Source organism: Aquarana catesbeiana, linkage group LG01 (genome assembly GCF_042186555.1).
Source record: "Aquarana catesbeiana isolate 2022-GZ linkage group LG01, ASM4218655v1, whole genome shotgun sequence".
Lineage (NCBI taxonomy): Eukaryota > Metazoa > Chordata > Amphibia > Anura > Ranidae > Aquarana > Aquarana catesbeiana.
In genome coordinates, this window is record NC_133324.1 from 477103639 (window position 1) to 477130341 (window position 26703).

The 26703-nt window shown below is 41.1% G+C and overlaps 1 protein-coding gene across 1 annotated transcript in view; it reads right to left on the reverse strand.

Moving 5' to 3' along the window:
- Positions 1-12535: 12535 nt before the first annotated feature.
- Positions 12536-26703, reverse strand: part of UGCG (UDP-glucose ceramide glucosyltransferase) — a 74437-nt gene continuing 60269 nt past the window's right edge. Inside the window, exons 6-9 of the mRNA XM_073591484.1 lie at positions 26495-26673; positions 25802-25888; positions 21851-22040; positions 12536-15690 (exon numbers count right to left, since the gene is read on the reverse strand). Of these exons, the coding sequence (XP_073447585.1) occupies positions 15520-15690; positions 21851-22040; positions 25802-25888; positions 26495-26673 (627 nt within the window). The 3' untranslated portion in view covers positions 12536-15519. The remainder of the gene's footprint in view (positions 15691-21850; positions 22041-25801; positions 25889-26494; positions 26674-26703) is intronic.

A 26703-nucleotide genomic window follows, 5' to 3' on the forward strand; every position in this document is an offset into this window, starting at 1 on the left:
TCCACAGCCCAGCTACCCCCCCAAAAAAAAGGTTCCTCGCATATCACCTATCTGGCCCGGCTCCAGTATCTCTAGGCAGTGTAGGGGGCTTTGCCTCTCACTTGCAGGGATATCATTGCTCTGCACCATCTGTGCACCTGGGCACAGATGGAGATAACAGTGCAGCTTACCATGAGATGCCCCATCCCAAACTGCACCTGAATCTCACTTGTCCGCGGCATGATTGCAGGACAGGCAGGGATTTATGAGAGTCGCCGAGAGGAAAGCTGTCCTTGTAAATACTTAGGGCTTCTGTGTTTACATGTGACAGTGGTAAGCAGGGAGCTGAGGGTGAGGGCTGAAGGTGGCAGAACAGAGTTCCGCCACACTCTGGCTGAAAAATAGCCCTGGGTTTGAGGTCCACGTGAAATGGGCAGGCGGGCTGGATTCGGCCACCTGGCCTTGTGTTTCACACATGTGACCTAAGGTAAATAACAGAGTTCTGTATAGTGGTGCCCTTTCTGCAGTAGCTGACTCATTACAAGAACAGTGGGGTGCACAGGAATCGCCATTTACTTAGCAGAAGTCTCCCTTACATTTTTTTCCTTTTGGTCAAATTTTTTTATCCTAGAGTGTTAAACAGCATTTGACCAATAAAAAAAATTGCCTAATTCTTCTGGTCAAAAGTCCCTAAGGCTTTTTTTATCACCTAGGCTCCATTCACACTTTGTGTGATTGTCATGTGACTTTGGACATCACAGTTGCATGACAACTCACAGCCCATTTTTTGGGCACCGGTTCAAATCGATGCAACTTAAAGTTGCAGCAACTTTGAAAAGATGCCTGCACTACTTTGATGCGACTTAGATCCACTGAGTGTAAAGTCCAATCAAAGTCACGCACCACAGTCGCATTGGAAATTGTGAGGTTTTGGAGACACACTAATGCGAATGGGGCCTGAGGATGGAACGCTAGGGAAATGTAACATTCACCCTGCAAAAGGCATCAAGCAAAAACTGAAATTTCGCACATATTAAAAACATTACAGGCACAAATGCCAAGACATTCACACTGAATTTTTATTTTTTTTTTTTTTATAAAAAGACCCTATTTTTTTTTAAATTCACACTTAAGTTCTGCTTTGAGTAGTACTTCTGTATTTGTACTTGTTTCCTGAGAGCAGAACTCCAGGCACAGACATCTTTACAAATTGAAAGTGTGCAGATCTATCATACATACGTAGGTAAAGTACATGCTGGATATTGCAGCTAGTGCTTGTCCATTCCCAGAATGCCTTGTGTTCTGTGAACCATGATCGTTCCTGGATAAGGATGAGCTCCGGCGTGTTCGCATGCTGAACGTGCAAAGCCCACCAGGAAGTCGGCATGGCGCAGCGCTAATCACAATCAGTGAGACATTTCCCGATGTGCGCTGCAGAGATCGGGAAATGTCTCCCTACCTGTGATTAGCGCTGCGCCGTGCCGACTTCCTGGCGGGCTCTGCACGTTCAGCATGCGAACGCGCCGCAGCTCATCCTTATTCCTGGATGCAGACTACATGAGGTATTACATGCAAATGACTTTCAATGTGGCTTCCCACTTGCAGCTAATCCCAGGGAACCTTGCTAAGGCTATGTTCACACTGTTCCGACATGGAAGTTGCACGACTTCTGTTCAGACTTCCCTGCAACTTCAATTAACGGGATCAGACTTTAAGTCTGGTATGCATCTTAACCCCATACCAAATTTATATAAAAAAAAAAAAAAAAAAAAAAAAAGCACGCCCCCTCCATCTTGGACCATACCAGGCCAGATGCCCTAAACAGCAGGGGGGGGGGGGGGGGGGAGACAAGACACGGAGCTACGACGGGGGACTTAATTTTGAATAAAGGACTTTTCCAAAACCGTCTCTTGATTTTAGTAACACTACACTTTTTTCGGATGAATGGGTAGGGGTGCAATGTACCCTATACTCATTCACATGGGGAGGAGGAGGCCCCCTTGTGAAAGGGGGCTTCCAGGTTCCAACAAGCCCCCTGCCCGCAGACCCCACAACTACTGACCAGGGTTGTCGGGAAGAAGTCCTTGTCCCCATCAACATGGAGACCAGGTGCTGCCCCAAAGCACCCTTCCCCCATGTTGACGGCATGTGGCCTGGTATGGTTCAGGAGGGAGGGCGCTCGCCCCTGCCCCTTTCCTGACCTGCCGGGCTGCATGCTCGGATAAGGGTCTGGCATGGATTATGGGGGCTAACCCATGCTGTTTTTTTTTAGCGTGGGGGGGGGTTTCCCCTTAAAATCCATACCAGACTCAAGGGGTGCATGCTGTTTTTTTTTTCCATTTTGGCGTGGGGTTCCCCCCTCAAGATCCTCAGAGCACAAGTCGCACGCTGATCGAGATGATGATCCCGACTTCCATTGAAATCAATGGGCTGAAGTCGTGCCCAAGTCAGACCAAAGTAGTGCAGGAAGCATTTTTAAAGTCAGACCGATACAAGTCAGACCAGTTAAGACGGCTCTTATAGGGAACCATTAATTTTGACATGTCAGGTGACTTGTGCTCTGGAAGTCGGAGCACATGTCGGACCAGTGTGAACCAGCCCTAAATCTAACGCAGGTAATCACAAACAGTCCCATTCGCAAGTGTGATTGGGGTCATAAGAATTTGTAAAGATATCTGCAAGATATTGACAAGCTGCTAACAGGAAGTAGTGCTGCAGCCACCAAGCAACTTGTTTAAAGGTTCCCCTTTTAAGAAAAAATATCAAATGTACATATTTTTGCAAGCAATCAGGGTTACAATGTCAGGCTTCTGCAGGCAAGCCTTGCAGCTTTCAGCCTTTATACCTTTGATACAGGCTGGCAGACTGGTTACAAGCTGCAGGGCTTGTAAATAAACTACAAGAGCTATCAGCATCCTCGCAGTCCATTCAGAACTACAAGCCATCAGCTGCAGCAGATAATGGTACTTGTAGTTTCTTTATTCACAGGAAACTGTTTTTGAATTGTGACGTGTGTGGGGAAAGGATCCCCATCTTGTGGTCACACTGACGTGGGTATCAGAGGGAGAGGTGGCAGGAGCTGGCACAGGTTACATGCTCCACCCAAAATACAGATGGAACATGTATCATGTTCCGAAAGGTGAACTTAGCCTTTAAAGTGACAGTCAAGTACTTCCACCTCTCTACTTAAGATCTCTACTTGACCTTCCCAAATGGGAGCTGAATGCGCCTGAGTGCCTTAAAGTGTACGTAAAATCTAATAATAAATTTCTCCTTTTTACTCCCTTTTGGTCTCCTAAATATACAATTGAAAGGGGATTTTACCATTACTCAGACCCACTCACACCGGTTGTGACAGGTCAAAATCGCATGACAAGTCGCTCCCCGTTGTCAGCAATGAAACAGTTCAAATCGGTATGATAGCGACTTTGTAGTGCAGCACCAATTTGAAAAAGTAGTTCCTGCACTACTTTTGGTGATTTCAGGGGAGACACGCATAGACATATGTGCATGAAGTTGCACAGATGTCAGCCAAGTCACACCTGAAGTTGCACTGACAAGCAGCTTTGAAATCAGGTTATTTCAAAGTCCGATTCGGTGTGAACCAAGCATTACTTCTACAGTATAGTCCCAGGTTCTTCAACTGCAAGTAATCAGACTGCAATTCAGCTAGCACACATCTGCAGACTCAGGATTGTAATGCTGTATACACTATACGGAAAATCTGCCAGTTAATGGCCACAAATCAGTAATTGGTTGGGATGTTTTTGAGCCAAAAAAAACAAAGGACAAGTTTGGAAATTTTCTGCCGAACGATAAATTGAAAGGTTAATATGTTTCCCATCCAAACTGTTTGCACTAGGTATATGTGAAAAAAACTAACAAAAATGGATTCATTTATGTCCATTGAACGATTTATCGGTCACTACATAATGGCACTATGGTTTGCTCTCATGACCAAATGTTTGTTTTTCGAAAATGGGTTTGAACGATTTTTCATATAGTGTATGGCCAGCATTAGTCAAGCCTCTGTGGATAATGTGTGCAAGTTCAATTGAAGTGTGTTTACGTGCAGCTAGAAGACCTGGGACTACAGTAATTTAATTTAGCAGGGTGAACTGCATTTTGGACTGGAGAGTGGCAGCATCAACACAGTATTGTTTTATTCAGATGATTGGTGGGAAGGAAGCATCTACATCCAAAAGGATAACAAATATCTTGCTTGAAGTCACCAAAAAAAAAAATAGTCATGATGTACCATGTAACTTGACCGAGGTTAACAGATAAAAAAAAAAATTTTAAAAATAGAAAAATTATTGTCATTATTGTTGGAGGTGGGGTTATACAAGGGCTTGCTTTAACTTTTTTTTGCCAATGTCCCAACCTCCTGTAGGTGGCGGTATAACCAGACTTAACACGAATTCCTGTCTCCGTCAATGGATTATCTCCTCCAGACTTTTCAACCACTATGTCACTTGCTCTAGTTTCAGTGGCAAATGATTGCAAAGTATTGACATCTAGATAGTGACCATGGTTGATTGTATGTACAGTGGGGAAAATAATTATTTGATCCCCTGCAGATTTTGGAAATTTGCCCACCTACAAAGAAATTAAGTCTAATTTCCATACCCCATGAGGCAAAATCTTGCATGGAGCTCCAGTCCAAGAGCAATTGAAAGTTATTTTGTATTTCTTCAACTTGTGAATAATCGCTCCAATAGTTGTCGCTTTCTCACCAAGCTTCTTGCTGGTGGTCTTGTAGCCCATTCCAGGCTTATGCAGGTCTACAATCTTGTCCCGGACATTCTTTGACAGCTCTTTGGTCTTGCCCATGACGGCAAGTTTGAATGGAAGGAAGATTCTGTGGACAGGTGTTTTATACACATAACAAGCTGTCGCTTGGAACACCTTCTTAAATTGACAAGACTAATCTGTGTACCACATGAGCACATACTGTAGCCAGTCTGTGGGAGCCAGAACTATTGTTGGTTGGTAGGAGATCAAATACTTATTTTACTCACTGAGCTGCAACTCAATTTATAACATTTCTATCATGTTTTTTTCTGGATTTTTGGTCTATCATTTAAAATACACCTATGATAAAAATTATAGACCGTGCATTTCTTTGTAAGTGGGCAAACGTACAAAATTTGCAGGGGATCAAATAATTATTTTCCGCTCTGTACATTGTGTCAGCATGGCTGCTTGTAGTTCCCACTAGGAGAGAACTTGACAATGCAGGAGCAACAGTTAAGAAACATTCGTCACTCTACAGCAGGTAAGGCCCAAACAAGACCTACAGGAACACCAGATATACTTTTAATGAAAGCTGTAGATTTATTATGCATAAGTGAGATTTGGATGATTGGGTTTGGTATTTAATTTTAAAGTAACACAATTAAAGTGGATGTAAACCCATTTTTTTTAAATTAAGGCTTGCACCTTGTACAGTAAAGGATTTCATGTCATCTGTGCCCAGTCTTGCCACAAAGAGGTAATTAAGCTCTGAACAGTCCTCGTATCTTTTTTTAGAGATAAAAACTGACACACAGAGAAATAGGAGTCAGTTCTTCCCCCTTGCTGTGAGTGACAGGTGAGTTACATATCTGATACACAAGCCTGAGAGAGGCATTCTGTGTACTTCAGATCCCCTCCTCCTTTCTTCTCCAGCTCTCACAGGATTGGCTGCTCCACACCTCCACATGATTGGGCATGCTGAAGTCATGTGGTGACTTTTCTGGGTTTTGACTGGATGTATGTGATCATAGCAGAAGTTCAATGTAAGAAATACACAGGAGAAAATGCACGTTGACAAGGGGGAGTGTAGAGGTGGGCGGGGAGTCTACTAACATCACAACTCCACCCACCAAGCTCTGGACAACAGACCCATCCACAGAATCTGCAGTTTTTCAGGTCTCATAACAGACAGAGGGGAGACATTTGACAGGTAAGGATACATGTAGGAGGCATGTATAGCCTTATATATAACCACTATGGCAGTAGTTTAGAAAGGATGAGAGTGGGTTTACATCCACTTTAAGCATTTAAAACTGTGACCTTAAGAGAGCCAATATCCTGGATTTGAATTGCACTTAGGTCTCTATCTGCATAATGTTTTAGGCTGGGTTCACACTGGTACGACTTGAAGTCCGACTTCCATCTCACTTCAATTAACCGGATCTGACTTTGATCAACAATACCAGGCCCTTTGAGTCTGATATGAGTCAGCTTCAGTCTTGTACGGATTTTAAGGGGACCCCCCCCCCCCAATCCATATCAGATCCTTATCCAAGCGCACAGCCCAGCAGGTCAGGAAAGGGGGTGGGGACAAGCACCCTCCCCCTAACCATACCAGGCCACATGCTCTCAACATAGGGGGGTGGGTGCTTTGGCACAGGGGGGCCCTGCTCCCCCCCACCCCAAAGCACCTCATCCCCATGATGATGGGGACAAGGGCATCTTCCCGACAACCCTGGCCGGTGCTTGTCAGGGTCTGCAGGCGGGAGGCTTATCGGAATCTGGAAGCCCCCTTTAACAAGATCCCAACCTATATGCATGAGTATGGGATACATTGTACCCCTACTCATTCACCTGAAAAAAAGTGTCAAAAACAAAAACAGCACACAGGTTTTTGACAAAGTAATTCATTAAAGCAGCTCCTGTGTCTCTTCTCCTTCCGACGAGGTCTTCATTCTCCTGTTCTTCTCCCTCCTCTGATGTCTTCTTCCGCTATCTTCTCCCTCTGCCGGGTGTCTTTTCCCTCTGTTCTTCCTCCGATGGTCTCTCGACTCTCTCTCCCGATGTAATGCTAGGGCCACCTTATGCCATTATTTATATAGTCATGGGGCATGGCCACCTGGTGACGTCATCCAGCGGCCCCACCCCTTGTGACATCACCACCCGGGGCATGATGGGGCAGTGACGTCACAAGGGAGTGGGGGCCCCCCGCTGACGTCACCAGGTGGCCGCACCCCATGGCTATTTAATGGCACATGACGGCCCTAGCATTACAGTGGGAGAGTGCGAAAGAACATCAGAGGGGAGAACCGGCAGCGGAAGAAGACATCAGCGGAGAGAGAGGAACTGGAGGAATATCAGCATAGGGAGAACAAGAGGATGAAGACAGCGCCGGAGGGAGAAATTGGAAGGATTAGAGACGCCGGAGCTGAGTTAACCGGTTCCCGACCGGCTCACACACATATGCTGCGGCATAATGGCACCGCTGACCGAAACCACGTACCCGTACGGCGCATATGACGCGTGCTCACTCCAGACCGTCAGGGTGCGCGTCCTTGGTGATCGGATTTGTTCCAAAACCAATCATTCTTCAGGTCTAGGCCAATGATTTCTGGCCTGGACCTGCTGATCGGTTCTGGCGAATGAAATGCTTCCCCTGCCTGTAAGTGTAAACACAGGCAGGGTAAGTGATGTCATCTCCTCTCCTAGAATTCTTTTTGGTTCCAGAGAGAGGAAATCTAACGGAGTTGCACCAACACCACACCCCCCCCCTCACTTAACCTCTTCGCTCCCTGTCACAGTGTCACCAAGTGCAGTTTTCAGATTTTTCACTGATCACTGTACTGGAGTCACTTGTGACTCTAATCAGCATTAGGGCAGTTAGTAGTAGGCCCAGGAAGCTTTAGGGTACCCCCAATAAAGGTTTAACCCCTTGACCACCCCATCACCAGTGATCAACGGATTAGAGTCATGGGTGACGCTGGTTAGTTTGTATATAGCGCCAGGGCACACGCCGTATATTACCCCATAAAGGTTTAACCTCTGATCACCCCGTGGTTTATCGTTAGTTAGGGTCAGCGTCAGATTAGTGCCAGTAGCGCTAACACCCACGCCCGTACCATACACCTCCCTTAGTAGTATAGTATGTAAACGGATCAATATCTTAGTGTCCCCAGTAGTTTAGGATTCCGAAAAATGCGGCATTGGCGGAATCGGCCCAGATACCTGCTAGCGCGAGCGTTTAGCCCCTCTTCCGAGCCTACCTAAGTGCAATATCAGTTAATTACTGTCACATACAAAACACAACACACATAACTGCAACATTCGCAGAGTCAGGCCTGATCCCTGTGTAGGCTAACAGTATTTTTGGTAGCGAAAGAAGCAGGCTCCAACAATCAGGTGCTCTTTTTGCCTGTGAGTCGCACTAGTTGTACCAGTAAATTTAGAGGCCAAAATGTCCAATCGGAGGTACACTAGTGAAGAGGCCTACACGTTTGAGCATGAGACGAGAGTGAAGAGGAAGTCACCCATCTGTTAGATTCAGGCTCAGAATACGAACCACTAGACAGCAGCGACACCCTGACAGATAGCTCTGATGGCTGAGTAGTGGTCCCTGCTAAGGTCAGGCGTACCCGACCCCGTTCATCTGTTGCTGAGGTGCAAGAATTGCAGGGCTCTCGTATGGAGCAGAGATCCAGTACTAGTGCCGCTCATCCTTCTGGTGAACTGGCAAGCACTAGCGGCCTAGTACATCCTGGTCATACATCCAGCACTGCAGTATCACGGGGCGAGTACCATAAGTGCAGTTCAAGGTGATGCAGTGGCTAGCACAAGTAGTGTCGTGCAGCCACCAAGAAGACAAACACAGGCCCGTCGAGCCCATAGTGCCCTTCCTGCTGCATTTGCCAATCCTAATTGGGAGACCACCACTTCTGCAGCACCTGTATGTCACTCATTCACTGGCCAACCCAGAACTCAGGTGGAAACAGTTGATTTTACGTAACTTGATTTTTTTTTATTCGCTGTTATTCACGGAAGATCTCTATAGATCTATTGTGGACTAAAGCAATTTGTATGCTGGTCAATTAATCGCAGCTAATAACCAGTTGACTCTTGCCAGAGGTGGGAAACCTATTACGTTTTTTTTAAGACCTTCCAGGGCCTATCCCTCCTCATGGGCATAACTAAAAAAAAAAAAGGGAATTGCGGTCATATTGGTCCACTGACCCAATTCACCATATGCCCGTGTGCACTGCCTCCATGACCAGGACACGATACAAGCAGATCTTGCAGTTCATGTATTTTAATGACAATGAACTCTGTCGTCCTCGGCGTGACCCTGGATATGATCCGCTCCACAAAATTCAGCCCCTCGTAAACCACTTTAACCAAGTTAGCAGCCTTGTTTACTCCCGATCAAGTTATCTGTGTTGATAAGTTCCTGATCAAGTTTTCTGGCTGCTTGACGTTCAAACAGTATCTTCCCAGCAAGCGTGCCAAATATGGGGTCAAGATGTATAAGCTTTGTGACAGCGCAACAGGCTATACATATAGTTTTATGGTTCACGAGGGAAAAGATAGACCCGTGGAGCCCGAGAACTGCCCAAATTACATAGGGAGCGCTGGCAAGATTGTGTGGGACTTGGTGTCACCCTTATTCAGAAAGGGATACCACTTGTACTTTAGTCAATTGTTTGATCATGGAATTGGCACATGTGGCACTGTACGATCTATTTGCCAGGGCTTACCTCAGCGGCTTGTAGAGTCCCGACTTAGACTGAGGGAGAGAGCCTGCTGGAGAAGTAATAATGTGCTCAAAGTGGAGGGATAAATTGGAATGTTTTTGTTCTGTCCTCCCTTCACGCAGATACGACAGACCAAATTCCAACAGTGACTGTTATTGGAGAAACCCCTCTGTGTCCACGAATACAACCTTAATATGGGAGGGGTGGACCTCAACGACCAGTTGATGGTGCCGTACTTACTAGCCTGTAAGGCCAGACATTGGTACAAAAAAAGTTTCTGTATACTTATTCCAATTGGCTCTGCTGAATTCTAATGCGGTATTCCAATGGTGGGCATACCCACCAATCAATCTTTTTTCGTTCAGCCCACAGGCTGCATGGAAAAAAAAAAAAAAAAAAAAAAAAAAGAAAGGGAACATTACAATATATACCCAACAAGGACCAGCAACGTACTGGCATGTTGCTGGAGTTTGAGTGGTTATACCAGAATGATGCCTGCAGGTTTAGGTATCATCTTGGTATCGTTCTTTTCAGCCAGCGGTCGGCTTTCATGTAAAAGCAATCCTAGTGGCCAATTAGCTGCTAGACCGATTTTACAAGCAGTGGGAGGGAACGTTCCCCTCCCGCCATCTTCCATGGTTTTCTCTGCCTCTCCTGTCCCACCGGGGAACCTGAGAATGCAGCCGGTGGTGCCGCCAGCTGACCTTAGAGCTGATCGAAGACCAGAACGGCTCTAATTATCTCTTATGGCCTAAGAAACCAGAAGCTACATGCATTTCATGACTTCGGTTTCACCGGATATAAACAGCGCCATTGGGAAATAAGGAAAGCATCTTATTACACCGATCTTGGTGTGGTCAGATGCTTTGGAGGACAGAGGAGAGATCTAGGAGTCAGACAAACCCCAATAAAAAAAAAAAAAAAAAAAAAAAAAAAAGAAGAAAGGAGTACCTAGTGCTATCATAGGGGATATTTACATTCCCTGTGATTTTTTTTTTTTAAATAAAGCACCCCTGCCTCCTCATGCTCACGCGCAATGGCGGACTCAAGCATTGGTCTTCTGTCAATGTATGCATGTGAGGTATCACTGCGAACATCAGATCGAGGGAAGTAATTTTAACAGTAGACCTCCTTTGTAAATCTAAAGTGGTAACCTGTAAAGGCTTCTAAAAATGTACGTAGTTTGTCGCCGCTGCACGGTTGTGCGCAAATTTTAAAGCATGTTGTGTTTGGTATCTATGTACTCAGCATAAGATCATCTTTTATATGTTACCAAACATTTGGGCAATATAGTGTGTTTTAGTGCATTAAGATTCAAAAAAGTGTTTTTTTTTTCCCGCAAAAAAATTAATTATGTTTGAAAATAAATAGCTGCGCTGGGCTTTGTCTTCAAGTGGTTAGAAGAGTGGGTGATGTGTGACATAAGCTTCTAATGTTGTGCATAAAATACCAGGACAGGTCAAACCCCCCCCCCAAATGACCCCTTTTTGGAAAGTAGACACCCCAAGCTATATGCCAATAGGCATGTTGAGTCCATGGAATATTTTATATTTTGCCACAAGTTTCGGAAAATTACAATACTTTTTTTTACAAAGATCTTACTAAATGATATATTGCTCAAACATGCCATAGGCATATGTGAAATTACACCCCAAAATACATTCTGGTGCTTCTCCTGAGTATGGGGATACCACATGTGTGGGACTTTTTGGCAGTCTAGCCACGTACAGGACCCCGAAAACCAAGCACCGCCTTCAGGCTTTCTAAAATTTTTGATTTCACTCCTCACTACCCATCACAGTTTCGGAGCCCATGAAATGCCCAGATGGCACAAAACCCCCACCAAATGACCCCATTTTGGAAAGTAGACACCCCAAGCTATTTGCTAAGATGTATGGTAAGTATTTTGCAGCTCTCATTTGTTTTTGAAAATGAAGAAAGAAAAAAAAAGGAAAATATATTTTTTTTTTCTTTTTTTCAATTTCAATTTTCAAAACTTTGTGACAAAAAGCAAGATCTTCAAAAGTCTCAACATGCCTCTCAGCAAATAGCTTGGGGTGTCTACTTTCCAAAATGGGGTGGGTTTGTACTATCTGGACATTTCATGGTCTCAGAAACTGATAGGTAGTGAGGAGTGAAATCAAAAATTGACGCCCTTAGAAAGCCTGAAGGAGGAGCTTGGTTTTCAGGGTCCTGTACGCGGCTAAACTGCCAAAAAGTCCCACACATGGTATCCCCGTACTCAGGAGAAGCAGCTGAATGTATTTTAGGGTGTAATTTCACCTATGCCCATGGCATGTTTAAGCAGTATATAATTTCAGGGACAACTTTGAATATTTAAATTTTTAGCACCTCAAAAAATTAGATAGGCAGTCAAACTAAAAGCTGCGTAAATTCCAGTACCCTAGTTTGTAGACTAACTTTTGTGCAAACCAATAAATATACGCTTATTTAATTTTTTTTTTACCTGAGACATGTGGCTGAATGCTTTTTGGCCTAAATGTAACTAAAATTGAGTTTGTTTTTGTTTATAACAAAAAGTAGAAAATATAAATTTTTTTGTTTATAATCGCAAAAAATAAAAACCACAGAGGTGATTAAATACCACCAAAAGAAAGCTCTATATTGGGGGGGGACGACACAAATTTTGTTTGCGCACAGCATTGCCCCACACTCATTTACATAGGGTGCGGGGACAGGATCTGGGGGCCCTCTTGTTAAAGGGGGCTTGCAGATTCCGATAAGCCCCCCGCCCACAGACCCCAACAACCACCGGCCAGGATTGTTGGGAAGAGGCCCTTGGCCCCATCAACATGGGGACAATGTGCTTTGGGGTAGGAGGTGCAGGGCCCACCACAGGGAAAAAGAGCAAGAGCTACCCGTATAGGGGCAGCTTTACAACCTGGTAAACTTGTAGAATTTCATATACATGTGCAACAGGGAACAATAATGTATATTTGTACAGGATAGCTTGATAATCCAGCTTATAAAATGAGCATAAAAGAAACCATAGTAATACAAACATGTTTGAACAACAGTGATCCAAAAGGTACAAAATGATGGAAAAAGACAAGTTTTTCATTTCACTATAATCAAAATTTATTCTTTTTTTCCTTGGAACAAAGAACTTGAGCAACAATGATTTTAAATAAACACTGAAAAATCTACACAAGTCCTCATTTGCATCTACTTTACGACCACTTTAACACAGTATGGTAATTCCAAAGCTTCAGCTCTCTTCGGAGCAGCTCGAAGTTTCCTCAATAAGCAGATGTACGAGAAGTGCAAAACATCATTGTTCTATCAAGAAAACAAACATTGAAAGTCTGTCCAGTCTTCAGTCTCTATACACTGCGAACACTCAAAAGCTTACGGATAGCATGGAGTATGCTGTGGATTGCAGTGTAAAGGGATTGCATCGCTCAAATTCAAAAACACACCAACAAAAAAAAAAAAAAATTAAAATAAAAAAAATACAAAAATATGTAACAAATTATAGAAAGCATTTAATGGACAGCGTATGTGGGTCACAACTAGACTGGCTTGCAATGTGCTATTTTCCTCGGGGAAACAGGTCCCCCGATTCATGTAAAGAATGCGAACATGCAACAAAAGCCTCACCCCACCAGTTTGATACAGATGCCCTTCAAACAAAATATGATGATGTCATAAGGCAAAACAGTAAGCTGGCTAGGATGGATCTGGCCAGAGGAATCACTTTAAGTGAATACAATTCCAGGCAAAATATTTATAGGCTCAGTAAGGAAAACAGGTGCCCGAATGTTAACAGAGGTAATTATTGCTTTCGAGACACAGGACTTCACTTAACGTAGTGCAAACAGGCATGCTGTGCCTTTAACCACAGCAACCAAATTTCTGCAATTTAATGAGACAAAGGGCAAGTTTTCAATAGCTGCTATGGAGTACTAGACTTTGAGGGGTTGATTTACTGGAGTGTGCAAAATATGGTGCAGTGCTGCATAGAAACCAATCAGCTTCCAGGTTTTAGTTGGTCAAAGCTTAAGTTAGAAGTCGATTGGCTACCATGCAGAGCTGCACCAGATTTTGCACTCTCCAGTCTTAGTAAATCTACCGCTGAATGTCTGCTGTATTTCAGGCTAGCCCACTCAAACCTGATACTTTGGCTATAAATAGATGCTGGTGGGCTGAATCCTCCACTGGCTTCTCAGATATGACCTACCAGCTGGAGATTCTGTCTCGGTCACCCAAGCAATCTCAGTCCACTTTTTGTAGCAGGAACCCTGCAGCTGCCACCGTCATCTCTGAAATTTAAAATTAATAGGGAATCAAACAAGGACTGTGATGTGCAGGTGTAATGATCACGGTAGCTTGGTAGGTCAGGGAATTTTAGCTGCATAGATCTGGTCACTACAGTCCCTAAAAGTGATAAGCAGGTGAGAGATTTCAACCAACAGCATCTACCCAAATAAAAAAAATATTCATTTTCAGAAGCCTGAGGTTTAAAATAGAGAGAGTTCTCTGGTATGTGTTAAGCTTAAGAACAACAAAGGTTCAAGCTTATGCGAGATTCCTATACACTAGCCAGGATGGAAACATGGGAGGTGATTGAGATGGCATAGCAAGACACTGACACATACTCTTAAAGGCTTATGCATATCTTGTTCACTTCTTTTAAGTGCATGTACATAACCAAAAACACGCCCAGTTCACCACAGATTCACGGGAAACCAGACATTAGGGTTGAGAATAATAAATACAAACAGTTATATGAATAATATACAGCATGCATTTGCATTTTTTTTTAGCTGTTATACAAGTACAGATTAAAAAAAATAATAATTAACAAAAAATAAATTTAAATACAACTAAATCCAACTGTATAAAGCATACAACCCAACAGTAGACATGTTTGATAGCTAATAAATTAAGACTGTATACAGCTCTTCAATGCAGCAAATATAACCTCAGTTTGTTTTTATACATTTAAATATATATTTACATTATTTACGATGATTCAATCTGCTCATCATACATGCATTAAAAAGATACTAAATATGTTACAAAATGACTTAGCAATTTTTGTTTTTATGTGGAGTAAGAAAATAGTTAAACGCGTGAGCTGCTTTGTAAATGCCATTTCTACCATGGGTAGAAACAAATGCAAAGTAAAACGGAAAAAAAAAAAATACTAAAGAAAAAAAAAAAAAAAAAAAAAGAAACACCTCACCAGGAGGAATTATGAAGGCAAAGGCTAAAGTGAAGTACAGCATTGTGATTAGCAAGAGTCCCAGATCAGACAAATTAGTAATGAACTTTAGGAGCATGGCTAGCCATAGGGAGCAATCAAAACAGTCTACTTTTGGTTCATTGCAGTAACAGCTAGGAAGACAATCCATCTTTTAACCTTTGCTTATACACATTAGTCAGCCATTTTTTTTAGCCTGTGCGAATATTTCTGACAATGCATCCCATTTACTATGAACCAGTAAGGTCACTAAAGCAGTCATTGGTCCTTAGTATTTGGCTTGCATTGCAAACAGTGTGCAAGAAATCCAGTAAGAGAGACTGGTTTTCATTAAAAAAAGAAAAAAGAAAAAGAAGAAAAAAAAAAAAAAAAAAAAAAAGGGGAATGGTGAATTGATGCACACATTATTATTGTTGTGTTAGGGCTCAGATTATAATCACTAGAAGATATTACTGCCTTAATTTCTCATTTTTCACAGAAACTGCATCCAGCTCCACATATTCAAAACAGCACAATGTTTTCCCCCACTTCCATGAAGTTTACTGCAGAGTACTGCTAACATCTTGAAATTATCTCTTTTTTTAAAAAATAAAAAAGAAATAAATTCAGTATTGCCCCATATGGACTAAATTACAAACATGTTAAGTCTTCACAGATGCAAGTGCCATGCAAAATAATTTAAAGATCAGACAGCAAAACATACATGTAAAAACTATTCAAAAAGGTAGGTTTGTTTTTTTCTTTTTTAAAAGCATTCGTATAAACAATTAATAATACTTTTTTTCCTTTTTTGAATTTTTTCTTCTTTTATATACAGTCATGAATTGAAAACTATACATCTAGAATTTCTTCAGCTGTGCCACCACATCTTAATCTATATCGTCCCGTCCTCCAGCTGATCGTGGGATCCCAGAGTGCAGATAGAAAAATGTATATTGTCATAGATTCACGGATGAACCAGGCTACTGCATAGTCCAGTTTTGAAAAAGGAAGGGAACCTCCCTAAAAAGAAGAAAAAACACATTGTTAACCACCTGACCTGCGGAAAATTTTACCCCCTTCATGACCAGAGCATTTTTTGCTATTCAGCAATGGCAAATGCATGGTCATGCAACATTCAGAGCCATCTTTTGGTGGTATTTGATCACTACATTTTTTATTTATATCTCTATCAAAAACATGTTTTAACTTCTTGCTATAAAACATATCCAATAAAAAAATAAACATAATGGAATTCATTAATAAATTTAAGCCAAAATGTAATTCTGCTACTTATATTTGGTAAAAAAACCCCAAAAAACTCAATAAGTGTAAATTGATTGGTTTGTGTGAAAGTTAGAGCATCTACAAAATTATTGTAAATATACACTGGAATTATTTATTTTGTACTGTAATGGCGGTGATCAGCGACCTACAGTTGACTGTGATAGTATGGCGGCAAACTGACACTGACTGAGAACTGAATACCTGATAGGGACATTATCTGCGCTAATACTTTACACTGCCACAGTACTAATGACACTGGCTGGTAAGGGGTTAACATCTAGGGGGCAATGAAAGCGTTAACTGTGTACCTAACAAGTGTAAGGCTTCATTTATACTTAAACTACTTTGACTGCCTGCCGGCTATGGGAAAATGCTAAAATGGGCCACGATTTTATGGCCCACAGCCATTCTTCCACGTTCAGGAGGTTGAACCTCCCCTAACCGCAGCAACTCCTAAATGATTCTAAAAGCCTATGTGCACATGGACACATGGGTTTTTAAGGAGTTGAGTTTAGGTGCTTTGGCGCAAAAAAAAAAAAAAAGCCCAAAAGCTCCTAAACTCAAGTTCAGGTGCTGCTAGTGTATATGGAGCCTAAAGTGTGCAATATGTGTTGCTTTTACTAGTAGATGTGGTTGATTTTTCTCCCTGCAAAACAGCCACATTTCTGCTCTGTGTACAAAGCCCAGTGTTAGTAAACATAGGACTCTGTACTGTGATTCACTAAGCTGATCAGCAGGTGTCGGCCATAAATCATTGGTCGGGAACAAGGGGGGCAGGAGGGGAATCTGCCCTGGGTACATATGAGCAAGGGGGCAAAGAATAGATGCAGAGTGGTACACCCATTCTATGGAATGTATTAACAGTGAGGGAGGGGGTGCAATTCTGGAACCTTGCCCTGGGTGCTGGTCGATCCTGTCCTGGTACTGCAGAACCTACTGACTGACTTGTGTACTGTAACAAAATCACAGCACAGATGGGGCGGTGGGCGCGCGTGCTCCCTATCCAGAAATGCCAGATCACGTTCTGGCGCAGAGCAGCCGCCCCATTGCTGTATATGTGCACGGGGCGGTCCGCAAGTAGTTAATAAGCAGTATTGAAGTAGATCTATACCCAAACTTTCTTTCTTTTATATAAAAAAAAAAAAAAAAAAAAAAAAGAAAGAGATGAGACTTTGCATGAGGCATGTCAATGCTTATGGTAATATATGGAATAATGTGTCTAAGTGTAAACCGGTTTGCTGTCCCAATCCCATAAGGTAGTCCATAATTGTATTAGGCATATCAATAATAATATAATGTATAATGTAATCATAAAAGATTAACATATAAGATATATAGTAATGACGTATTTAATACGAGTAATCAATGGACATGATTGGTACAATCAATATAGGATGGATAATTCGGATGAATAATACAGATGATATAAGCAAGATTCACATGATACAAACGGTAGGTAATATTGTTGAAATGCTTAATTTGGTCAAGCATGTCTCGGCACCCTTGGTTGGAAACTATGCGCTTCTTGGCGTTACAGCCAATCATATATCCATATTACCTATATTACTTTACTTATAAGTACCTGAAATAAATAAATACCTACTGTTTGTATCATGTGAATCTTGCTTATATGATCTGTATTTTATGCAAATTATACATCCTGTATTGATTGTACCAATCATGGCCATTGATTACTCGTATTAAATACGTTATTACTATATATCTGATATGTTAATCTTTGATGATTACATTGTATTATTATTAATATATTAGGCCTAATACAATCATGGACTTACCTTATGAGATCGAGACAAATCAGTTTACAGTTAGACACATTATTCCATATAGTTAGTCAGGTTGAAAAAAGACAAGTCCGTCAAGTTCAACCAAAATAAATAAAAAAATACAATATATATTACCATATACATTGACATGCCTCATGCAAAGTCTCATGTCCATTTCTTTTATACAATATATTAAAGGGATGGAGGCATGCCATTGTTTTATTAAGGTTGAGACAGGCCACATTCATTTTTAGTTGTCCAAACTTTTTTAGTTGTGGACAGAATGGGGAAAAGGTTAAAACCTCCGTCAGGTTTTATTGCTATCCAGGGGTCCATTAAAGAGATTTCTGCTCACATCCTGTTCTGCGAATAAGCTTTTACCAGAGAGAAAGCGAGGGAAAATCTGCACCAGGTAAACAAACAAAGCTGAGAGGAGGTTCTAGCATTCCCTAAATATTACTCCCTGCTTCACAAAACCAATCAACATCAGCTGTCCAGAAAACGTCTTGGAACTTTTACATGGTCACTCACACTATGTACTGTACTTTGTTTTTAAAGTCAACTCTAACCTAACCCATCTTTAAAAACTACTTGACGTCCATAAGGCAGTTTATAAAAACAGGCTGGACGTGAATATTTACAAAAAGCTCAGGGATGCACTTTTTTTTTTTTTCCACTTAGTGAATACTTTTACGGTATGGAGAATGATGTTTGCCCCCTTGTGAGAGCAATAAAGATCAATGGGAATAAAAAAAAAAAAAAAAAAAGTGTTAAACTGTAATAAAATAAAGTGTAAAAGCATGCCCATTGTAAATTAGAGTCTTGACAAGTTTGGTATTCATTTCTCAGCACAATCCCATCTTTTATATTTGACAAAAAAAAAAAAAAAAAGAAGGGCATTATATTGTGTTTGTGAGCACTAAAATTACATTTTTTTGTATTTTTTTTTTTTTTGAACTGTCACAAAATGATGCATCATTTAAGCTTACGCAATGTGCTGCACTGATATGACATGTATGAAGTTGGGTTTTGTAGAAATGCAGCACGTTTATTTTTACGCAATGTGCCACAACCCACCCTAATGCAGCATTGTAGTGTGAACAAGGTACATAAACCATCTTCAATGTGCCCTTACGGTGAGCTTGCATAGATCTAAGCAGATCAATGCTGCCCAACAGAAATCCTTATGGCTCACAGAAATGCATTGGAAAACACTTTGTTTAATTAACCACTTGCCGACTGCCTTATGCCGATATACGTCGACAGACTCGGTAAAGTTGTTCGTTCCCACAAATCGCTGTATGGGTATGTCTGTACCTCTAAGGGCGATAGCAGGTGCCTGCACGGCAGGGAACCCGATGTGTGATTGCCGCCAGCCAAGCTCGATCGCTTGCACGAGAGCAGGAACAGGGATTTGTGTGTGTAAACACACAAATCCCTGTTCTGTCAGGAGAGAAAATACACATAGTTTGTTCCTATCAAGTAGGAAAAACCATAAGTCCTATCCCCTCAGTTAGAACACACTCAGGGAACACACATTTGACCCCTTGATTGCCCCCGCCCCCCCCCCCCCCCCCTAGTGTTAATCCCTTCACTTCCAGTGACATTTACATTGTAAACAGCGCTGTTTTATAGCACTGATCGCTGTATAAATGTCAATGGTCCCAAAAAAGTGTCAAAAGTGTCTGATCTGTCCGTCACAATGTTGCAGCTAAAAAATGCAGATCACCGCCATTACTAGAAAAAAAAAAAAAAAAAAAATTTAAATGCCATAAATCTTTCCCCCATTTTGTAGACGCTATTTTTACCAAAAATATGTAAAAGAATATATATATTGGCCTAAACTGAGGAAGAAATTTGTTTTTAAAAAATATTTTTGGGGATATTATAGCAAAAAAGTAAAACATTTTTTTTCAAAAATTGTCACTTTTTTTGTTTATAGAGCAATAAAAAAAAAAAAAAAAATGGCAGAGGTGATCAAATAACACCAAAAGAAAGCTCTATTTGTGGGAAAAAAAAGGACGCCAATCTTGTTTGAGTACAGCGATGCTCAAACCGTGCAATTGTCAGTTTAAGCAATGCAGCGCTGTATCGCAAAAAAAGGCCTAAGCAGCCAAATCTTCTGGTCTGTAAGTGGTTAATTATCCAAGAAAAATAAAGTTTTTCAAAAGGGGTTTCCTAAGCAAAAGTTGTAGCAAAAAAACCCCCTCAGGACAGTGCATTTAAGGTTATTGTACAAACACACATAATTGAACCAAGTGAGCCATGCCACAAAACACTGAAAGGATATTGTACTGCGCTCCCTCTGCATTCACAAATCAGAACGCAAGCCAAACCTACAGTAAGAGGGAGGGTAGATGCAACATATGAAATAAATATATATATTTTAACGTTTGTGCAAAAAATACACCTGGTATTTACAAATGTTAGATTATGAATGGGGTAGTATAAAACAAAAAAAAAAAAAAAAGGTATTAAAAGTTGTTGAATGTAAAGGCAGGAAAACTAAGAAGTTTGTTTTCCCTAAAATCTCATGAATCAGCTCTTTGCTCAGATTACAAATCAGAATAAATGTAATATCCAGGCTAACTGCAAATAAATCTGCTTGGGAAAATGATTAGGTCATAAGACGAAATACTAGCATAAACAGAAGTAAGAAATACACCGATCAGTCCTAACATCATGACCACCCACCATAACCCATTGATGGATGGACTCCACTAGACCTCTAAAAGGTATGCTGTGGTATCTGGCACCAAGCCATCAGTAGCAGATCCTTTAAAGTGGTTGTAAACCTCAGACATGAAATATGATTGATGAAACAAAGATCATCAACTCTATAGTTTGTAGTTTTGTCTCAAGAGCAGCAAGTGTCATTTCTGTCTGCCACTTACTTCCTCTGCTACCAACATGCGTTATTTCTGACATGCATAACCCCACTACCGTTCTTTAGAAAGGACTGTCGGCTTTATTTTAATAGCAGCTGCTCGGCTGTTATTACAAGCAACGGTCTCTCCCGTCCCAATGGAAGGCCGGAGCAACCAGCCGGCACATCGCCGCCTGGCCGAAGACCCGAACAAAGTCGTTGCTTCGTTCAGGTCTCGGATCTAGTAACCCGGTAGCGATGTCATGTCATCACTTCTCGGATTATTGGCATCTTAAAGATGCCAATTTTTAAAAATAAAGTATTCAAAAACGCCAACCTTGACATTTTGAATACGTTGAAGTGCAGTGGAGGGGTTTGGGGTCTTATAGACCACCGATTGCTCCATAAAGAGTACCTGTCAATGCCTATTACTGTCACAAGGGTGGTTTACATTCTTTGTGACAGAAATAACAGCGATAAAAAAAAAAAAAAAACATAAAAAAGGTAAAAAGACAGTGTAAATTTTTTTTTTTTTTAAATGTACAAAATATTGGCAAAAAAATATCGTCTATCGGCAGGAGAGGTGTCCGAAATATTGTTTTTTCGGTGCAGATACGATGCAGAGATGCAGATATTGGTCGATCCCTAATAGAAACCTGTGTAAGGTGTGGAGTGATGCTAGAAAAGGGTAGCTGCTGTTTGAGCTGAAAATGCCTTAAAAAAAAAAAACAGTAAAAAAACAAAAAACAAAAAACCCACACACTCATTTCTCACTGTTCAGGTGTTTTCCATTGAAGTCTATGGAGACAAAAATGCTCAAATCTGCCTGAAAAGTAGCTCATGTACTTTTCTGAGCGGCAGACATTTTTCTACAGGTGACAAAAACACTCAAATGTGAACAGGGGCCTTTAAAATGAATGGCATTTTGCTTGTTGAGCATTCGAGCATCTAGCTTCGATCTCAAAAATCGCTAAAGTGTGAACAGGGTCTGAAAGTACACAGATGCTTAAATTGCTAACTATACTGCCCTATAAATGCAATTAAAATATTTGATATGGATTGTGCAGGCTTCCCCCCTTTTGAACACAATTAGGGGAAATTTCAGAATCTATAAAGATTGAGGCAGCTTTTTATACACATAACCATGTTCAAGAACTTTTAGAAACCTTTAAGATTCTGCCTTATGCAGGTTTATAACGCACTAGGCTCTAGCAAATATGTGCCAAAGGGATTGGGAAAACCTTACCTGAATACCTCGGAGTTGAATGTAGTCAAATATAAACCATGCTAGACAATGACACATAAAAAACACCATGATGTCCCATCGAAAGATATGATGTGCTGCCCAGCCGATGATTAAACTGGATACAAAACATTCAGAAATAGGCTCGCATATGATTGTAGCAGGAACCATATTGATCCTTAGCTTCGTCCACCTGTAAAAAATAAAACAATATATTAAAGTTATTCTGTTTTTAATGCTGATATATTGACATTAAGACTTATGGGGGAAAAAAATAAAGATTCTCCCCAATTACATCAGGTCCTCCAAAAACTTCCCATCGATGATTTGCTGCTGCTTGTCAAAAATACTAAACTACTACTATACTATCCCAGCCCACAGCAAGGAGTGTATCCAGTCAAGAGACTGGAGAAACTTCACTGCAGTATAGCCAAGGTAAAATTAATTTAGCTTTAGATGAAGGCAGCTAGCTACAGCGGTGAGAACAAGTATTTCATACACTGCCGATTGTGCAGGTTTTGCTACTTCCAAAGCATGTAGAGGTCTGTAATTTTTATCATAGGTACTCTTCAACTGAGAGGGGGAATCTAAAACAAAAATCCTGCAAATCACATTGTATGATTTTTAAATAATTCATGCATTTTATTGCATGACATAAGTATTTTTTTTCAGCTACCAACCAGTAAGAATTCTGGCTCTCACAGACCTGTTATTTTTTCTTTAAGAAGCCCTCCTGTTCTCCACTCATTACCTGTATTTACTGCACCTGTTCAAACTCCTTACTTGTATAAAAGACACCTGTCCACACACTCAAACAGACTCCAACCGCTCTACAATGGCCAAGACCAGAGAGCTGTGTAAGGACATCAGGGATAAAATTGTAGACCTGCACAAGGCTGGGATGGGTTACAGGACAATAGGCAAGCAGCTTGGCGAGAAGGCAACAACTGTTGGCACAATTATTAGAAAATGGAAAAAGTTCAAGATGACTATCAACCTCCCTTAGTCTGGGGCTCCATGCAAGATCTCACCTCGTGGGGCATCAATGAGCATGAGGAAGGTGAGGGATCAGCCCAGAACTACATGGCAGGACCTGGTAAATGACCTAAGAGAGCTGGGACCACAGTCTCAAAGAAAACCATTACTAACACACTACGTCGTCATGGATTAAAATCCTTCAGCGCATGCAAGGTCCCCCTGCTCAAGCCAGCGCATGTCCAGGCCCGTCTGAAGTTTGCCAATGACCATCTGGATGATCCAGATGAGGAAAAGGAGAAAGTCATATGGTCTGAGGAGACAAAAATAGAGCTTTTTGGTCTGAACTCCACTCGCCGTGTTTGGAGGAAGAAGGATGAGTACAACCCCAAGAACTCCATCCCAACCGTGAAGCATGGAGGTAGAAACATCATTCTTTGAGGCATCTTTTCTGCAAAGGGACAGGACGACTGCACCATATTGAGGGGAGGATGGATGGGGCCATATATCGTGAGATCTTGCCCAACAACCTCCTTCCCTCAGTAAGAGCATTGAAGATGGGTCGTGGCTGGGTCTTTAAGCATGACAACGACCCAAAACACACAGCAAGGGCAACTAAGGAGTGGCTCCGTAAGAAGCATCTCAAAGGTCCTGGAGTGGCCTAGCCAGTCTCCAGACCTGAACCCAATAAAAAAATCTTTTGAAGGAGCTGAAAGTCCATATTGCCCAGCGACAGCCCCGAAACCTGAAGGATCTGGAGAAGGTCTGTATGGAGGAGTGGGCCAAAATCTCTGCTGTAATGTGTGCAAACCTTGTCAAGAAATACAGGAAACGTATGATCTCTGTAATTGCAAACAAAGATTTCTGTACCAAATATTAGGTTCTGCTTTTCTGATGTATCCAATACTTATGTCATGCAATAAAATGCAAATTAATTACTTAAAAATCATACAATGGTCTGGGAGCTGTGGCACCGCTGGGAGGACCCACCCTGATTGAGCCAATCTGATGACTTCTTATCTTCCTCTCCCCCTTTCTCTTTCCTTTTCTTCCACTATGAGTCCCCCAGTGACTCCTATTTCTATTTCAGTAAGTTACTATATTTAGTTGCTGTCATTTTCCATGCAATTACAATGTTCTAATAGCATAAGATGAGAGATCACTGTCGCCTTTATGTACGATACCGCATGATCGGAAAGATAGTGTAACAGATTGTGATGTATGCGAAGGCGGCTGCATTCCCGTTTCAGTAACCATGTACTGCATTGCAAATGTACCTGGCAAAAATTTATAAATAAAACTGTTATTGGAAAAAAAAAAAAAAAAAAAATCATACAATGTGATTTTCTGGATTTTTGTTTTAGATTCCAGACCGGTACATGCTTTGTAAGTAGAAAAAGCCGCAAAATCGGCAGTGTATCAAATACTTGTTCTCCCCACTGTATAAAAGTGGAACTTTAGCATTTTTTTTTTAAATACATTTTTGATGAGGTCAAAAAAGGTCAAAACTGGTCAGGATTTTATTGCTCTCAGTGTGACTTTTCGGAAAATTTCATCACACTTCCTATCCTAGTCTTGTCGCTATTATGGGGACAGAAGATGAGGGCAACTTTCTTCAAAAAGGGATATAGTAGCAATAAATTTTGCACCATTAAAGATTCGCTCATTTGCATTCCAGTGCAATGGCACAGAAAAAAAAAAAAAATGTAACGCTTCCACATGCAATCCCAAACTAGAAAACAAAAAATGTGGCTGCAGTTACTTTTATAACTGTGAGAAAAGGCATTTCAGGAGCTCTTTGGCAAAATTAGTGAATCATTTTACAGTTTTGAAGCAATAAATGCAAATACTAAAAAGGTATAGTGTCTAAAACAGTCCTACATACAGAATTTCTATACACTTAAAATTGAATTCCAGCTAATCTATTTTGCATACTTACACTGGGTCAGCTTGGCATTCATTGAAAAAAAAAGTGCAAAGTGTTCTCTAAAATGGTGGCCAAGCCAAGCAAGCAACCACCTATAGTTACTATGCTGAAGGGGCGCTGCTCAGCACAGAACCCAAAGACCACGGCCATCACTGTAGAAGCTCGGGCTACTACAGGGATTTATAGCTTCAAACAGAGACCTATGCATACTTGCATTGTGCCAAGCTAGCCCAGTTGTACATATGCAAAATATATCATTCCTGGAGTTCTTGTTTAGTTTTCAAATTCTACATGTAAAATTGGAACTGATGCTGAAGATGCAGGGGTTGATAAAATCAATGGGATCAAAAACGTTATAACGCTGGTGAGCCAAAAAACAGTTGATAACAGCATATGTGTGCATGGACACATAGGATAGCATACTGGAGTTTGACTGTCGAAAAAAAAAAAAAAAATGTCTGAAACCAAAAACAGCAGCTATAAAAACGTCCAAAAAACGTCCAGTGTGCATGAGGCCTTATTGTCAAAGCTTAACTGAACAAGCCGGCGTTAGAAGCTGATTGGCTACCATGCACAGCTGCACCAGATTTTGTACTCTCCAGTTTTAGTAACTCAACCCTATTGCATGGTCTGCAACATAGACTGCAAAGTCCTATGTGCATAATTCCGAAAAAGTGCAAGGAAAAGGGCAAAAAAAAAAAAATTGAAATGTCAGCAGAAAAATGAAGCATTTTTTCTCTGCTACTTTTAAACTTTTTTTCAAAGAAGATTTTCACATTGAAAGCTATTTTTCCTCTAGTTTAATCTAAAACAGATCTGAGAATATGGATACTGTCAATGCAGTCACAGTCAAACTCTTATACACTTTGAACTTTTATAAACTATTTTCGATAGAAAGGAACCAGAACTTTTGACATTTTTTTTGCAGACAATTCATAGGTCTTTTACTTTCAGGAGATGGCCTTTATCAAAGCCTTACAAAACACTTAAAACGTGAGTGCCAAATATCAAAGAGTCTTTGAAAGCAGACAAAAAATCCAAGGCATATTTACCTAATCATCCGAGATTGAAACTGAGATATAGAGTAGCAACCTGAATTTTGCATTGCGACTTGTGTAGCCATAGAAAATTTCCATCCCCTGTACATTAGAAAAGAACAAAAACAAAAACAAAAAAAAAAAGTCATCAAATAACGCTAAAGTTTATCACAACATTTAAGTCTATTACCAAAAATTAAAGTTCACACAATTGAGCTTTGTGCCTTTGGAATGTGCCTGTGTCTGTGTGGGTTTCCTCCGGGTACTCCGGTTTCCTCCCACACTCCAAAGACATGCTGGTAGGGTAATTGGATGGATCCTGTCTAAATTGACCTTCGTATGTGTATGTATGAATGAATGCGAGTCTGGGACCTTAGATTGTAAGCTCCTTGGGTGCAGGGACTGCTGTCAATATATAAAGTGCTGCATAAATTGACAGCGCTATAGAAGTACCTTTAACCAACAGTACAGGACACTTTGAAAGGCCACAGAAGTAGGAAAACTATACCAAAGAAATCTATAAATGGTTTGTCAGAAGTGGGGCTTACCTCTAGGGGAGATATTTTTTGTTCTCCCCATCTGGCAATGATTTTTGAAGGTAGTGTAAAAAGAATTACATGAAAGAACAGCCACCAATATCAACCAGTGGTCACAAATACAAAATGTACAGAGATCTATAAAGAAAAGTATTGGATATCCACTACCTACCGATCTGCAATTGCCTTGGCCATGAAATAATCTTCAGCTATGTATTGGGCAAATGCAATGAGTCCTCCTGCTTGGTCCAGAACCTCTTTTCTCATCAAGCAAGACATACCAGTAACACACTTGAAACCAGTCACATTAGCAGAAACGTAAGACCTTGGATGGGAAGTCCCAAAATAAACCTAGGAAGTGAAAAGGAAGAGAAGAACAAA